At 44.4% G+C, this 17,200-nt stretch overlaps 2 protein-coding genes across 8 annotated transcripts in view; one reads left to right on the top strand and one right to left on the bottom strand.

Annotated features, from left to right (window-relative positions):
• Positions 1-14,564, bottom strand: part of PIGL (phosphatidylinositol glycan anchor biosynthesis class L) — a 54,411-nt gene extending 39,847 nt beyond the window's left edge. Inside the window, exons 1-2 of one of the 3 annotated variants that reach the window (XM_023939535.2) lie at positions 14,239-14,564; positions 11,197-11,296 (exon numbers count right to left, since the gene is read on the bottom strand). In XM_023939535.2, the coding sequence (XP_023795303.2) occupies positions 11,197-11,296; positions 14,239-14,488 (350 nt within the window). In that variant the 5' untranslated portion in view covers positions 14,489-14,564. The remainder of the gene's footprint in view (positions 1-11,196; positions 11,297-14,238) is intronic. The other 2 variants (XM_086859655.1, XM_086859656.1) reach the window with 2 other exon arrangements.
• Positions 14,565-16,015: 1,451 nt separating this feature from the next.
• NCOR1 (nuclear receptor corepressor 1) overlaps positions 16,016-17,200 on the top strand; it is a 55,730-nt gene continuing 54,545 nt past the window's right edge. For 2 of the 5 annotated variants that reach the window (XM_086859643.1, XM_086859640.1), the window contains exon 1: positions 16,355-16,438. Coding sequence is in view for 2 of the 5 variants with exons in the window: in XM_086859639.1 (XP_086715765.1) it covers positions 16,407-16,438 (32 nt within the window). In the remaining 3 variants the exon portion in view is untranslated. Of the gene's footprint in view, positions 16,516-17,200 lie in introns of all 5 variants that reach the window. The other 3 variants (XM_086859639.1, XM_086859642.1, XM_086859645.1) reach the window with 3 other exon arrangements.

The raw sequence follows: 17,200 nt of genomic DNA, 5'->3' as shown, positions 1-17,200 counted from the left end.
ATGACATTTCCCAAGTTGCTGCAAATTTGAATGAAATAATTTGCCAACTCTGAATGAAGCTGTGGAGATTCTGCCACAACTCCTCCGTTTCATTATGCAGGAGGCAATTTTGAGAATGCTGCCTCAGCTCTGCTGTTTATTGTGAGGACGTGTCTGCCTGCTACAAGTCCTATCACTGCCTCTCATTCTGACACACGCTGGCGTTTTCTTGGCTCTCAGTCACAGCAGGGGAAGTGCACAAGGGTATTGCAGAAACACCTCCTTTCTTCATCCCTCTTTAACATGTTCACATTTTAAAGATGATTCTGTGAGCACATTTCTTGCTGCTGAAACTGTTTTATAGAGATTCAAAATTGGACAATTAAAACGTATAGCCTACCACAGCAATAAATGCAATCCAGGAGAGACCATATGCAATTTTCTGACCTCTGTTATTTCTATGCTCTCATCATTCTGAGGCATTTGATATGCTGCTCTTTGGTTTAAACCCAAAAATGGCATCTGAATTTTTACCATAATAAACTTTCTCAACAGACTTTGCATTCTCATTATTCTATCCATGCAAGCCACAATGATTTTTTTTTTCCTCCTTAAATGCCCAATCTTCAGGCAATGGTTGTGAAACTCCATTATTTCCAGGAACTGCTGGCAAACCTATTGCTGTCTGCTCTTCCCAGTATTGCCTGTATTTTCCTTGTTCAGCCTTACAAGCCAAACTTGGTTTGCAAAAATGTCTGGGTTTCTTGATGCCAGAACTGAATTAAGAGTAGAACGGGACAGAATTAGATGGTTTTATTATGCTCAAAAGCCATTAACCCACATTAAAGTCTGTAAAACAACAAGGCATAAAACTGGAAATAGATGCTCAGCCTTAAATCCTATTATACTCAGAAATTTTCCTAGGCATTACCAAACTTTTTGGTAACACCTTTTTAAGATCCACCTTAAATCTTTTTAAGCTCCACCACCTTCATCTGATCCTTACAATCCAAACAATGTGGAATACTTTTTAAAGTTATAACTGCTTGGATTCTCATCATTCGGTAAAGTCAAAATAATCCGTAAAGAAAGACAGCCTGAATTGTCCAATATAGATGTGTCTGCCACAATTTGGTCTCCAACAGGCAGAGGTAAAGAACAGAGAGGTATTCTCAGTTGCCTGGGAAGAGAATATACAACAGAAGATACAGCCAAGAAACCTGGGAGATGTGACAAAGATTCTAGATTATTCAAATCTTTCATCAGTCATGATGATCCAAAGTTTCAACGGAAAACTTCCCACCTAAAGGTTATCTGCAGGACCACACAGTGATCTCAGCCACACACAGCAGGATCTTCACAAAAAGCAAGGAAATTACTCCAAATTTACACTGGTAGGACCAAGATCAGAATCTGACCAGATCCAAACAAAAACCGAACAATGTCATGTGCTGTAACAAAAATCAGCAGCCAATGGGGCATAAAAGCAATGGAGACCTCTGTGATTCCAATGCACTTCAGTGACTGAAAAAATTCCAGTGCTACTGTTCTTCCTCTCCAAAACATCTTGCACCTCATCCCGTGTTCCTGAGCTCTCCTGACAGAAAGCTCTGAAAAGATAACTGACAAACTCACAATGGCTTGAGCTTCTTCAGCTGAGTTTTGCCTTTCATTCCATTTGGGAAAGCTATAATGTGTGGAGCAGTGTCTGAAGCTGCATCCTGGGAAGGGGAAAGCAACCATCCACTGTGTCAGCCGAGTTCATTCCTAAATGCAAACCACATTGGGCTGTCGAGCACGATAATAAAAACCTGCTGACCTAGTTTCCTGCAGAACAAAATCCTCTGTCTCCCCTTCTCCTGTGCCAAACCTAAATCAGATTTCAAAATTAACCCTTTGACTAGCAAGGAAAACTCTAATAATGATTCTCAACACTCATACAGCATCTTACACCATGAGAATGGAGAAACAGCAACTGCTCCATCCCCACAGCTCTGCAAAAAGGGAGCATTACTGCAGGATGAAAGTAAGACCCAGAGAAGGCCAGAGACCTTAGCAAGACCTCAGCAGAGAATTCTCTTCCTTCCAAAGGATTTTGAAGCTCCGTGCTCCAACTCCTTTGTTTGTAAAATTTCTTCTATACAAATATAAAACCTTCATTCATGATGTGGCAAAAAAACAATAGCACAGCTCAGCTTTTTTAAAACCTGCATCAAACCACTCAAGAAAGGACCATTGTTCCTCCCAAATTTTGCAATTTCAACTTGCAAGTCTTTTTCTGGAAGATGAGAGCTGATTGTGTTTGCTCCAAGTGTCTGGCAAAAGCGTTCCCATGCAATGGCTTCACTTCCTCAGTGATGCAATGTTTCATTTGAAGGGATGCCTGGGGGAGCTTCAAAATGCAACCAGAATGCAAAAATCACGGGGCACGTCACAACAAACTCAGCCAAGAAAATACAAATGGGAATTCTTTGGCTGTAGGATGCTTCCAAAGGCAGCTCTGGATCATGCTGCTTTTGCAGAGCAGAACCCACTGCAGTCAGGTAGGAGCAGTTGGGGAGCCACAGATTCCAGACTGCTGAGAGCACCTTTGTTGGCTCACACTGACACTGGCAGCTGGAGGAGTTTTCAGTCATGTGTCAAAGGAGGTTTTATTAACAGAAGAGTGGAGATTAAAAACTGCTATAGAGCTTTACAAATGGGTATTTTACAATGAGGTGACCAATGTGCAACCTACAAGTGGAATTGCTGACTGCAGCCAGAGCTTTCAGTTGCTGTAGAAAGACCCTGCACTGAATAATTTAATCACTTGTTTCTCCTGTATGAACTGAGAGAGCTTTGCCTACATCTAGACAGCACCCAGGACCTGGAACAACTCCAGAGTTTCCTACAACAGTGTTTGAAAAGAGAAGGAAAAGGGAAGTGACAACTACAAGGCATGTCAGCAGTGCCACTTCACCTGAGAAGAGGTTCCCATCTCTGTCACTTTGTCAGTCTCTGCAGGGAAGCTGTTAAGGCTTACACAGCAAAGACAACACTTAATACACTGTACCCTCCAGGGAGTTTGAAGTGAAGAACAAAAAACCTGGATTAGGGAACACTACAAAGGTTGTTGGAACTATATCTGCTCTCAGGATGCTGCATCTTCACAGGTGAACTCCACTAAAGCTTCTGCTCCACCTTGGAAACCAGGAAGACAAAAGTCTGAGTTCCCAGACTTACAATTAACATTGGTCAGGGTTAGACACATGATGATGGAAAAAGAGCATCTTATTCATCATATCTGCCCCCTGAGGGGTTAGGAGTTGTATATGCTTTTTTTATTGACACAAGCTTTAACTTCTATTGTCTTGCAGAAGAAGAGAAGGCTGAACACAGTTCTGGCTCACACATCATCTGCAATTCCAGCCAAATCCCAGCCACACAATTTTTATTACTGGGAGGATGTCAGAGGCAAAAGATACAGCTGGAAACTCAGATCCCAGACTGAGCTTTGCTGTGCTGGCAGGGAGACAAACCAGTTTTTGATTTGTATGTAAACAGAGCCAATCTGAACTGGAAGGTCATTAAGAGAAAACACATTTTACACAACACCCATTGTACAGTTCTCTTTCCAACTTTCCTCATACCAACTTTTTTTTTTTTTTTTTTTTTTTTTTTTTTTTTTTCAAACAAGACTTTGTTTTCTCTTGTTGACTGTTTCAGTGACAATTCCTGGGTGTGCTGAAGTCAATGGCCAAGCCCCACTAGAACTGATGGAACTGAAATCCTTTAGATTGGATCCCAAAGAGGAGTTTGCCCAAGGGAGACTGCAAATCCCCTCCTCTGCTTTCCAGTACAGTAATTACCTGCAGAAAATGCAAGTCCATTGCAGATGCAAAGGATGATGTTTCCAAAGCATGTCACAGCCTCAGATCTTACAGATTTACTTTAACTGAGGTACTCATATTTTCTACTGTAGCTACAGTGAGAATAAGATTATGAGAAACCACAAAGAAACAGCACAGTTCTTGTGATCAAGGCATTAACGCCCAATCCATTATTGTGAGAAGGCTTTTAAGAGCATTCCCAGCAGAAACAGGAATATATTTTCCCTGAGTAAGCTTGGAGGAAAGCAGAGACTCAAAAGCTTAAGCAGAATCCCTGCTAGATTTTTTTCTGTTTGTTCCTCCTTTTTGATTAACTTGCTATGATTATTCGATATAATTGTTACTCTTTAAGGGTAAGAGTTAAGCATTTCTCTGAAAAAAGATCTGTGTCTGCCTGTAACTGACAGCTGCAGGTTCAAATGAGGGACCAACAGAGATTTGCTGGGCTATCAAAGCAGGGAACCCTCTGAAGCAAAAGGAAAGTGCCTGTCATTCTCCATTAGTTCCTCAGGGTCAGTGTTGGCAAAACACACTGAATTGTTTTACGTGTCACCAGCAAAATAAAGAGGTTGTTGTAGTTTGCTATGCTTAAAAGGGGACTCCTGGGTATAACTGCTGGAAATAGCTTTAATCTAAAGTCTCTATCTTTCTATAGCTTCCTGGAACCATGAAAAAAGTTGACTCAAAATGTTTTAACAGGAAATCAGCAAACCCAAAGATACTTCCTTCTGCTTGGACACAAGTGTTCTAGTGACAGAATGGCTCCCAGCCAGGAAATCTGTGTTCCCAAGAGACAGTAAAGCTGGGACAAGAACCATCTGCAAATCCAGGATGGCTCCTTGGAGCTTCCATTGCTCTGAAGATGATGCTTGTCTTTAATGTATGTAGAGGACTTTCAAAAATCATTCATGAAAGAATAGTAAAAGGCAGTTCTGAATGAACTAAGAATGAACAAAAGAAAAAAATCCTTGTAATGGATTTTCCTGTTCTCCTGCATGTTCCTATCTTCAGCCCCAGACTCCTGAAACACAGCCATTATGCACAGCTTTATTTCTTTTCTTACCATAAGCTTAGCAATGCTGACGGTTTTTAAGTCAAATCAAACTTTCATCAGCTTCAGGGAATGGCTGGGATCCCTCTTCTCATCTTTCATGTTTTGAGATCAGTATTTCATAGTTTTTATTCTGCTAAAATCATCTTGAGGATTCCAAGTATAAGTTTCAGTGCAGAGTATTTTGATTTGATTTCCATAAACCACTTTGTCCTGTAGCTGTACTCCTTTGTTTCCCCCTGCATTTATTCTGAGCCCTTAGCTTCACTGGCCAGGCTCTTCCCCTCAATCAATCCCTGCTGTGACTTCCCTGATGTGCTGTGACAGGTCTCTGTTGACATCTGAGGGAGAATTCCTGCGTGTTTCCAAAGGTACCATTGCTCATTGCCCTGCTGAGGGCATCCAGGGGACATGGCCCTCTGGTACTGAAAGGATCTTTTTCCCCTTCCCCATTGATGGACAGCAAGGAAGTTCCTTTTGCTGGAAAGCTGAGGAATGACCTGGTTCATGGCAGTCCCAGGGAAAAAAAAAGGCAGATTTCCTTATTGGCAAAAATATCTAACTTAGGACAAAACAGCTAAACCTAACTCGGTGCAATACAAGGCTTTGTTTCAGACAGCAGCTTTCCTGGAGGGCTGTGAGAGAGCTCAACCCCCAGAAGAATTTCCTCTTAAATTATTGCATAGAGCAACACTTATAAAAGCAGATGCCTGAAGGCAGACTTTGATATAATTCTTTTTATAAAGTGTTCTGAGATCCTAAAATGCCAGCAAGAACTGCCACATGGGACAGCATTTTGAAAAAAATATCTATTTAGAAATGTAAATAAAAATAGGTGGCCAAATCTTTTATTGTCTTCTCAGAAAGAAAACAATTTTCATTTCCAGAATTACACTAAACAGAAAGGAAATTTGGCAACAGACTGATGAATATCAAGATCCCCACGTGACTGACAAAGTGCCTTCTTGTCATGATGAAGCTTGTTAGTGTTCAGGATGATTTTGAGTGGTTTTGGCTGATTCAAGGGATGTAGGTTGATTTCCCTGCAATAGACACTGAGCATGTGATCAATTTACATGTCAGATTTCTGGTCCCACAGATGTCGTTCTTAATTACAGAAAATTCTGATAAAAAAAAAGGCCTTTACAGCATTGCTGGGATAAGGAAGATGAAGAAAATCCCATCACCCACTCCTGAAACACGCAGCTCATCCAGAATAAAGCATGGCAGCAATTCTAATCAGCACACAGATCAGCTTTTTAGAATTAGCAATAAAATAAAATGTCAAACTATGATACCACAGGGAACTTAGGAAGACAAAATGTAACTCATTACCACAATTACTCCTGCAGAATTAAAACTATTAACTACTGATTCCAAAATATGAAACATTAGAACAGGAAGGAAGAAATATTAGAGAACAATATCACTTTTGTGATAGAAACCCATAAGATAATCACATTTTTTAGAATCCCACAGCTCTTTGCATTCAGCACCCACATTCCCATCAATAAACTCAAGGACAGCAAATCCAAACTGGATCAATGGGATAGACTTAATGACTGTGCTTCTAAATTCTAATAAAAAGGCTCAGATTTCCAGTGATATATTTTGTTCTCTGAAGAGTCTGAGTGTTTCTGTATCATTGTGAGCACCACAACCAGACACACACTATTTACTTAAGGATATATTTTTCCCATGACCCTGCAGACTCATTTCTCTGTCATGGAGAGGTCATGGGAGGAAGTTCATTTGAAGTTAAGTATGAAGAAGTGCAATAAAGCCTATTTATCTTATAGGAGGAAAAAAAAGAGTCCAACAGCACAGAATTATTACCTAAAAAATGTAAAAAAGATTTTGATCCTCTCTGCAGCCTCATAAAGATAGCCTGCAATAGTGCATGGGCAGACGTCCTCTCTCCTGTGCAGTGTCTTTTGGACTTCAGTGAAACAATAATAAAAAATAAAAAAGCAAAGGGAGTGCAATTTCCATGGAGACTTGGAAAGAGATGTAACACTGTTTGCCGTAAGCATCCGATTGTGAATGGAAAATTCTCCAGTTTACACAGATCTCAGCTATTATTTTCTTTGCAGTGCAAACTTGGGCCAAATATTTTCTGTCATATTAAAGATGCAAATAGTGAGTTTTACTTTCTGTCCAGAACAACTGTGTAGAAAAGCTTCAGAATCTGCAGTAAAACATCTGATATTTATCTTTCCATGAACCCAAAACACACATTAAAAAACAAGAATAATTTGGGCTTCCTTTTATCTGCTTCTCTTCAGAAAGTGAAGGTAGCTCAGAAATCTCCTGTTTATGTGCAGTGTTTCAGACTAATAGACAGCCTGCATTGGCAGATGTGCCCACCGTAAATGGGAGCTTAATTCACAGGAAATTCTACTGTTGAAGCACATAAGATGATAAAAATATACCCAAAGCACAGAATTTACATTAACATTTATATAATTAATGAAGTGACTTTTATCTTTCAGAACTCACTCTCTTGCTACTCCTCCCTTACCCAGCAGCAGCAATAATTGTGACAGTCCAGAAGTTAACTTTGAACATCACAAGCCCAAGTTCTGAGGTGGGCTGCTCCAGGTGTTAAGCCTTGTGTGGGAATAGTAACAAAAGTGGATTGTGGAATTTTCTCCCCTAAATGCAGCTGGTTGGTGCAGTGTGGGAGCTGTGGTAATGACATGGCAGCTCAGGGGACACCTCCACAAATCTGGTGCCTGTGACCTGTGCTAGGCAAAAGTTGGAAGAGTCCAGAGCTCAAATCTAAATTAGTCTGGAACATGTGTGCATGCCCAGACATTCCTGCCCTTCCCACTCCTGAACATGTCCCATACAGCAAAGAACTTTTCTGCAGAAAATCTGTAGTGATCTCAGATCTCTGGGGCTGAAATGTGGGTACAGTTTGGGGCCATATTTGTGCACGTTTGAGTTATCTTTAAGTGAGATAACAAACACAATGATAATATCAAACACAGTTCCTGAAGGACCGAGGCACAGAAGTTGTGTGATAGAGACTGTTATAGATACATATGATACGATATATGATATGATATTATATGATATATGATATGATATGATATGATATGATATTATAGGCTTTTTGCAAATATTAAAATGAATGTTATATGTATAAGGTTAGAAAACTTTGTTGTATTAATATAGTTCCTTCTATTTCTGTTATTGATAAAACTTAGAAATAGTGGTATAAAATATATTAGGCTGTAGAATGTTATTAAAGCAAAAACTATTTTTGTTTATATAACCCAGAGACTGAAAAAGATAGCCAGAAAATCTCCCTGCATTTTTAGATTATCTTATCCAGATGAAGACAGCAGTTCTCTAAGTCCTCCAAAGGAGGAATTTATTGCACCTCTGTTATCAGGGAGTTCACACTCCAGAAGCACCAAGAAGATTGATCTGTTGGGAAGGGGGGCAAGTTAAAAACTAAACAAAGAAACATCTAAAACTTAAGAGGAATGTTTGAATTATGTATGAGTATTTATGAATATGTAGTAGATTTCTGTTTTTAAGGGACAATCCTTTGTTAGTAAGGTGTGCCCTCAGCTGAATGCTGAGGCACCTGGCCGTATTTTGTATATTTTACTTTATTTCTATCTCCTAATTGTCTTTCTATTAAACTTCTTAAATTTTATATAAAAAATATGTGAACCTCGTTTTTCACAAGACTGAACTGGTCCTGCTGGGAATCCTGGATATACTTGAGAGAGGCTTTGTTTAAGGCAAGGCACTGCTTAAGGATTTGGCCTTTAGCACACAGATTTCACCACAGGCTGAATGAAGCTTTCTCTTCACACGTTCACATACAGTCCCAAATGTCATGTTGATTTTATACCTGCCTGCCCAGTGAGATGATAGAGCAAGTCAATCACCTGGCTTTGCAAATCTATTTCCCCTTTTACATCTTGCAAATTCTACTCACTCACTTGTAGATCACACAAAGAAAGAGGAAGCAGCATGACTCAGCTCCACACTACAATGGCTGGAGCAGATCCAGACCTTGCAATCCTTTGGGCTTTCCTTACCAAAACACAAAGCTAATGTAAAGCATGCAGTGTTTGTGTAAGCAATGGGAGATGGGCAGCAGGCCAGCAGCTCTCCCAGAGCAATGTGCTTCTTCTTTACATTGATAGCAAACTATCTTCTGAAGAGTTCAACAAGGAACAAAAGAGCCAAAGGGCTCTGATCTTAAAATGCTAAGGAGGAACAGCCTCCTGAGCTGTATTCTGTAGGCACGAATTTACATTGAAATCTAGTGTTAAATAGTGAATTACTTTAACAAGTTCTACATAATGCCATATCAGAAAATATTTTTGTATAAACTGTAAATTACATAAGTCTTAAGAGACACAGGAAAACTATTGACCTTAGGGAATCCAAGAACTTTGAGTAAGTTTCAAAAACCCTGAGTCCCGGTGTTTTGTCTAAACCACTGGAAAACAGTATCTAAAACTCAGCTACACTAAAAATTCAGTGTGGTCTAGAAATCCTGATCCTCTCCCAGTTTGCTAACACCTGATCCACATCTGTTTTTCATAAAGAGCATGCACATGGTGAGTTATGGTACAGTAAATAATACACTGTAAACACACTTAACTTTGCTATGTAAACAAGCTGGGAGCAAAAGTCACCAAGAACTTCACTTCATTTACCCCCTGAATGCTCAGCAAAGTTGAAGGATTTGACAGTTATCTCATAGCAATCTCACTCAGAGATAAAGACCTCAAATCTAAACCTGTTTCTTGGAACAATGACATACATTCCAGCCCAGCTCTGGACAATGGGATGGTTCTGTCGTTTCAGGCACTGCCTTCACGGGGAGGAATCACGGATCAGGACAGAAATGTGTGCAATAATAATAAAGTAAGAAGGATGCATCAGCCACGAGATTTCTCTGAAATGGCCCTCACCTTCCAAAGATTGACTTACATCAAGCAGCTTCCTGGGTAGTATGTGTGGGGTGACTGAGCAGCGTCAGAACTTGCATCACTCACCAACCAACCTCACGTTGCTTTGGAGAATAAAAGGCCAAGTGGCTTCAGGGCTCGTTAACATCAAAAGATGGTTCATTGAGCAGACTTTATGCCTAGCAAAGCTAAGCAGCTTTTTCCTTATTCCTCCCCAGAATGTTTTGGGCATTGTTCATATGCTTGTACTACAAAACTTGCAGTTACTCAAAGCCAGTTCATGAGAAGTGAATGGAAACATCTCTTTTCATTCCAAAGGAAAAACAACTTCTATGCTATTTTCCTCAGCAAGCTGAAAACTTGGAGAGAAACCTAAAGCTAAAAAAAGCAAAGAACTGAAAAAGATTCATATTCTGGACTGTGGTTTCTGTTGCCTTAGCTCAAGGGAAAATATGGTCATGGGAAAAGGGCCTGCCTGGAGCCAGATTTTTTTCCAACTCTGACTCTTCTAGCTGGAGTGGTTTTAAATCAATATGTTGCTATTATTTCTTCATAAACAGAAATATTCTTTATGGGCTGTGTGATAGCTGTTTACAAGTGAAACAACCACTTGTATCGTGTTTCCTAGCAATCAGTGTCTCATTCAGATCTTATACACAGACAGTGATTGGGCAATTTGAGAGGCTTTAACAACATTAACTCCAAGTTTCACTGATTCAAAGTGTTAAAATCACCCTCCCAAAAGAGAGTTCCTGCACAGAGAAGTGTCAGCTTTGTCACCCACCTCTGCAGCTACACACAGCTAAAGAAAACTACCAACCACACCTTAGAAAAACAAATCTTGCATGGCTTAATTTTGAAGAATCTTAATGCCATGTTATTGTAGACTGCCTTCAGTACTGCAGTTCACTTTTCTCTTTATCCAGGACTAAAGCAGACTGTAAATATAATACAGTTCCACACTAACTCTGCAAAAACCACCTACAGACAAACCTGCCCCATGCAATTCAGAGAATTTTTGTCTGTCTAACACTGCAACAAGATGTTATACAACACAATGTGATCATCCTGCCCAGACACACCATGCCAGACCCCAGCAAGTGTGGTTATCATTATTCTAAATGCTGTATGAACAGAGCTTCACCTAGGAATTGTGATCCCCATAATGTAAAGAATTGTCTTTTGCAATAATTAGATTTATGAGAAGAATTAAAAAAAAAATATCTAATATTGCCTTTCTTGAGACTCCTCAAGGATTTTTAGAGTGACACAATTGGCTCTCCTGAATGTTGAAGTGGACTTCAACCCCTTTTAAAACTGCAGTGGAATTCTACTGGAAAGGAAAACCAGTTACCTGTGATCAATAACTGTGACATCAGAAGCAGGAATCCCCAGGACACAACAACTCTGTTCCAGCTCTTTCTTACGAATCTCTCCTTGATTGTAATAATTTCCTGAAAAGAGCAAACACAGCAACACCATCTAACTCAGTTTAGGTTGACATCAAGGGGTCCAAACAGTTCAGTATCTTCTTCCTTGTTCCATTCACAGAGAAAATTATGGCAGAAATGACATGATAAGATTGCAAAAACTTACAGAGGCAAAAGAAGATAGTAAACCTAATCAAGATAAAGACAGTTGGGAAAAGTTGTAAAAGAGATCAACAACTTACAGGGAAATGGGATTGATTATCTTAAAACATTGCCTCCTTCTTCACTGAATTATTTTCTTCTCACCTTGCCCTGACATTACCGTATTTTTTCCTGCCATCAACCATGCAAAGTCCCTGCCAGAGCTGTGATGCCCCTTTCAGAACATTGCTCTATGCAGGGCAGTACTTGAAACTCAGTTTTAACTTTGAAGCAATAAAATGAAAGAAATACAGTTGAGTATTAATGTGTGATTCAAGTCTGTAGTCAGCTGTCTTGAATTACACTAGAATGTTTTATTGTTGTGGGTGTGAGTCATCTAAATCTAGCTTTTCTCTAGAACAGTGTCACAATCTGAGCCATCACTAGTGAGCTTTGTAAAATTTTCAAAGAAGGAAAGAGTAACTAGAAAAAAAAAAGCCTCTTCCCACAGCCTGTGACTGAATGACTTTGGGAGACTGACAGTGACTGTGGGATGAAACTTGGATTGCAAGTTCCAGCTCCAGCAGAATGAACTGAAGTGTGCAGCTTGTCTGGAATGACTGAGTGAGTACAAGAGGGTTCATTTCAGACTGATTTTTACCAGGCCATTACCAACACAGTGCTGGAAGGTAACAGCTTTTTCTGCAGTGCAGTGTCACAGCAGACTGCAGATGATCCTTCATCCAAAGTCCCACTGCTCTCAAAAAATCTGACTTCTGCTGAGCTCAAAGAAACAGCTCCACAGCTGCAGAAATGTGTCAGGACATCAGAAATATGTCAATGCTCACAAGAAAAAATGGGCAGCTGTTGAGAGCAAGACCAGCTGAATAGCTGATGCTGCTGGACCTCATCCACGGAGCACTAATAATATAGAGCCAGCTACTACAGAGAGCAAAGCACATTTAGACTGAGTTATTAATTCAATCTAAGATTATTCAGTGTGTCAAAGACTGATTTCCTTTTCCCAGTGCTGTAATTCTAACTCATTTCTAAGTCAAATTGATTGATAACTGAAAACTGCAAGTACGCTGGTTTTTAAGTAATGATTTTGTCTCAGTGTTAACAATTTGCAGTGTCTTTGATCAACTCACTTGTCATCATCAATCACTCAAGCAATGAGAGGATGAACCATATGAATCACCCACAAGACTAATCAGAGGCTTTTAAAGTAAAAATCTCTCAGCTCATAAAGGTGCTCTCCCCTACATTTCCCTACAAGTGAGAAAGTACCTAGAAGGAAACATCAAACACACTCAACGTGTCATGCCAATGGATCAGGAGTAAAGAGAAAAGAAAATTCAACAAAATAAACACAAATACAACACTTTTTTTGAAAGTTCTCTACCAGTAGCAGTGTATTAGTCCCCAAAACTGAAATGGCAGAGTTGCACTTCAGCATTCTCCCCACAGCTGTGGAGAAGCCAAATGGGACGCACAGACCTCTGTCCCTCAGCAGAGACAATGAAAGCTCTGCACTAAATCTTGAATAGGAGGTGCAGAGCCATCAGTGAAGCCACCAAACCACTGGACTTCAATAGTTTAATCCCTGTCTTCTCACCTGGACAGTCTGGCAGGAGAGAAAGTTTTGGAAATGACAGAAACGTTGGCAGTGAACTCACTGGAGCTGCCAAAGGCACAGGGGGCTCCTTCCCGAAGCTAAGCAGCTCTCAGTGTAAGAATTCTGGTACTGCAACATGGTCTGAAAGATCAACTCAAATGAGGTTGTTTTACATGCACAGAAACCTGAACAAAGGAAAAACTGCTCAGGTGTCAGTTCTGCAGAATAACCTGCAGCTTTAGCAGATCACGAGAAGAACACAAAAGTGTCACGTGCCATGAAAAGTTCTTGTTCTGGGCAAACAGTGCAGCCTGTAAGAATCTTTCCACTCTATTCAGCCCCAGCAAGGCCTCAGCAGCAGTGCTGCTCACAGTCTGTCATCGCTGCCCTTCCAAAAATTACATGAACCAATGGAAGGGTCCAAAGGAGAGTGATGAGAATGATTAGAGATTTAGAAAACATGATCCATGAGGGAAGATTGCAAGTAATCAGGTTGTTTAGTCCAGAGAAGATAAGGAAGAAGAGGCAGATAACAGTCCTAAAATATGTAAGAGGATGTTACAAAGGGATACTCTGATTTCCATTTTTCCATCAAGCACAAAAAAAAGACCCAAACAAGCTTAAATTACACCAGTGACTCAGGAAAAAGTGATTTGAGGAAAAGCTAAAGCAGCACTGACACAGACCCCACAGGCTGAGGCACCTCCCCAGACATTCTGGAGAATAAACATTTGTCTGCAGCAAATGAAGACACATCGATGCTGCCTCCAGGTCAACTGATGGACAGCACGGCCTCGCATTCCCTTCTGGGCTATTGTTCCATGATCGGATTGCAGTGCAAGTGCTATTTTTAGATGTGTTACAATGAATGTATAGCGACATCCAAACAAGTCTTCTGCAAGACGACAGAATTACAAGGAGATGCCAAAAGGCCGTGCTGAAGAGCACCTTTGACAGCCCACTACACCGCCATGCAATTTTTAAGCGCCTCAGTGTTGCAACTTTCAATCTGATCACGTTCCCCTCTGTCCCGTCACGAGAGGGGAGGCGAGGGACGGGGAAGGGCAGGCGATGGCCGGCACCGTGCCTCAGTTTCCCCACAGTCGGGGACCTTCCACCCCGCGAGGCCACACACGTGGGGAGCCATCACGGCGGCCTTCCCGTGCCACGGGGGGGAGGGAGGGGTGCGTGGGTGGTCCCCGCTCACCTGCGGAGCAGCAGAGCACGGCGGGGGCGGCCCCGGCGCTGCGCAAGCCGAGCAGGGCGGGGGCGAAGAACATGGCCTCGTCATCGGGGTGCGCCGTCACCAGCAGCGCGCGCCCGCCCCGCGCGCACCCGCGGGACCCCGCGCAGCCCCGGCGCAGGCGGCGCGCGCCCCCGAGCAGCAGAAGCAGCAGCAGCAGCGGCAGCAGCGCGGGCGCCACCGGCGTCCCCAGGCACCACGGGCCCGCTGCCATGGCGACCGCCCCGCGCCGCCGCACCGCCAGGAAACGCCAGCCTCGGCACGAAGGTTCCGCCGAACAAAAGGGTCCCACCCTCCCCCTCACGGCCCTCTCGTCCCCGCCTCGGGGCGGGGCCGCTTGGCCGCTGCCGCGGAAACGGGGCCCGGCCTGTGCCTCTCCCGGAGAGACGGGCCAGGCCGTGCCACTCTGGGGCTCCCGGGAAACGAGTCCTGCTTCTGCCGCTCCAGGGCTTCGCGGAAAATGTCTCCAGCTACTGCTGCCCCAGGGCCCCCCGTGAGGAGCAGGACCCTGCCCTGGCCAGGCCTGGGGCGCTCAGCCGAGAGCCGGGCCCGAGGGTGTGCACTGAACACGGGCTGTGCCCCTGGGCGAAAGCCGTATTTTCCTGACTCTGCCGGTACCTCAATAGCGATTAATAGTGAAAAAACTCGAGATTTTCAGAGTGTGGTACCTTTTATCCTTGCTGTGTTGCTGTGACGTGGGTTAAGGGAAAGCTCAAAAGGAGGGCAGGAGGAGTTTATCTTCAGACACGTTCTGCAGACTATCCTGAGTGTGGCCGCAAATGGGGGGAACTTTTGGATATGGTTTAGAAGTGAAGCCAACCACTGCAGAAAGCTGTAGAGCAGAAGGACACAAGAAACATTAAAATAAAGGTGAAACAGTCAATCAGATGCACCATGGCTTGGATACTTTGCTTTTCCAAACAGGCATATGGAAGACAAGTGTGCAGAGCAATGGTGGGGTGTGGGAGCTGGGTGGGTTAAAGCATAAAAGGTGAATACAGTGTAGAAGAGTTCTGAGGAGCAGCTCAAACCTCACCAGGTGTACTCCTACCTAGTCTTCCCTGGTTCTTATTTGGTCACCTTTAATTTCCAAGTGTGAGTCGTTGGCTTGTGTTGGGATTACAGACTGTGAACATCAGCCTGGAGATGTGCCATGTCACCGTAGCGTGGCACTTTTAACCGCTGTAATAACTCAGCCCTTGGTACAACACGTGTTTTCTGGGTGATCCCGTTTGCCACAGGGTGAGCCCCAGCTTTTTTAGTCTGAACCAGTAATTGTGCGGGCACCCATCCTGCAAATGTGGGCACGACTTCTCCATTTAATGGAAATTGTGACAATGAGGTGATCTAATTTTGCCTAATGCTATATCATTCCCATAGTAAACCTGATTAATTTGTGTTTTTAGCACATCCTGAGTTACACATTTGCACGTACGACACCGTGCAGATTTGAAACTCCTAATGAATGCAGGGAACGAGTTACACGCTCCTCATTCCAGAAGAGGCATGTGAACAGACAATTAACGAGATTTAAACCTCTCTCACATTTTCGTAAGTCATTCGTCGCCGGGGCACGGGCCCGATCTCAGGGACAGCGCGGGAAGCACCGCGGGCGGGGCGGGAAGAGCGCTGCGGGACCGAACGGGCTCCGGGCGATGCTCCCGTGAGGGGCTCCTGAAGCCGCGTTCATTGGCACGGCCTCAGCCCGGGCCTTTTAAGGGTTATTATCCATTTACATCGTCCCAGCGGCGGCCAGCGGGCTGCTGCGCCTCCCTGGTGCTCCCAGCCCGCGCAGAGCCCCGGGAACCCCCCACGGGCCCAGCCCCGTTCGCCTCATGGCGGCCGCGCACCCCCCCGGCTCTCAGCGGGAGGGGAAAAGAGCCCCTCCCCGCCGCACCGGCCAGCGGTCCTGGAAGGTGCATAGCACTCTGCCCTCCCGCCACCGCACTCTCCGCTGATTTCTTTCGGTCTGTTACTGTCGGTGCATCACTCCACACCAGTACAGCCTGAAGAAGGGGAGAGCCACCGTGGCGGATGAAAGATACCGGGGCGCGGCGCCGCAGCTTGTTCAGTATCTGGCAGGACCTGGGAGGAGGGGGCGGAGCGCGCGCGGCCGGGGGAGGGGAGGCAAGATGGCGGCGGCGGCGGCGGCGCTGAGGGTGAGGTGAGACGCCGCGCCCGCCCAGCCCCGCCGGGACCCGCCGGCACCCGCCGCCCGGGCCGCCCCCGCGCCGCGCCTCGGTAAGCGCGGGGAGCCCGGCGGGGCGACGTGGTGGGGGGGCGGGTTGAGCGTCTCCGCTGTGAGGAGGAGGAGGAGGAGGAGGGGGAGGAGGGGGAAGAGGCGGGGGCCCAGCCATCCCGTCCTCCTCACGGGGACGGAGCCCTGTGGTCTCCGGGGGCTGTAGCCGGGGGGGGCCCGTGGAGCAGCCGCTGAGGGTGCGGGGGGTGGGCGGATGAGGGGCGGGGGGTGCCCCGTGCCCTCAGGGCTCTCCCCCCATTGACGCTGAGGGTGCGCGGGGGGATGGCTGGGCACGGAGGGGTGGCCCTCGCTGGGAAGTTTTTGCAGTAATCCCAAAGCATCTTCTGTGCTGGGTGTTCTTCCTTGCGCTGTGGGCAGGAGAAGTGCAAGTTTAAAAAAAAAAATAAAAAAATTAAAAAAGGGTTAGTTCTTCAAAATCGTCCCCTTGGAGGGTCGGCCAGGAGCGCGGTAGTTCCTGAGGGTGTGCTGCGGCCACAGCTCCGTGTCGCGGGAGCATCGCGGCCGCTCTCAGTGCCGACGAGTTGTTGCTGATGCTGACGCTGAATTATTCATATGGGACCTGTAAACATCCCCGGCTTCTGTCATCTCTGGGCTGCTGCAAGGCACGGTGGAAGTGGCTTTTGCTAGAATTATTCTGACTTGATGGTAAAGAACTTCGTGCTTGCT

The sequence above is a fragment of the Cyanistes caeruleus genome, chromosome 21, assembly GCF_971803275.1.
Source record: "Cyanistes caeruleus chromosome 21, bCyaCae1.hap1.1, whole genome shotgun sequence".
NCBI lineage: Eukaryota > Metazoa > Chordata > Aves > Passeriformes > Paridae > Cyanistes > Cyanistes caeruleus.
The sequence above is the reverse complement of the archived record's forward strand: the minus strand, read 5'-3'. Positions and strand labels throughout refer to the sequence as shown.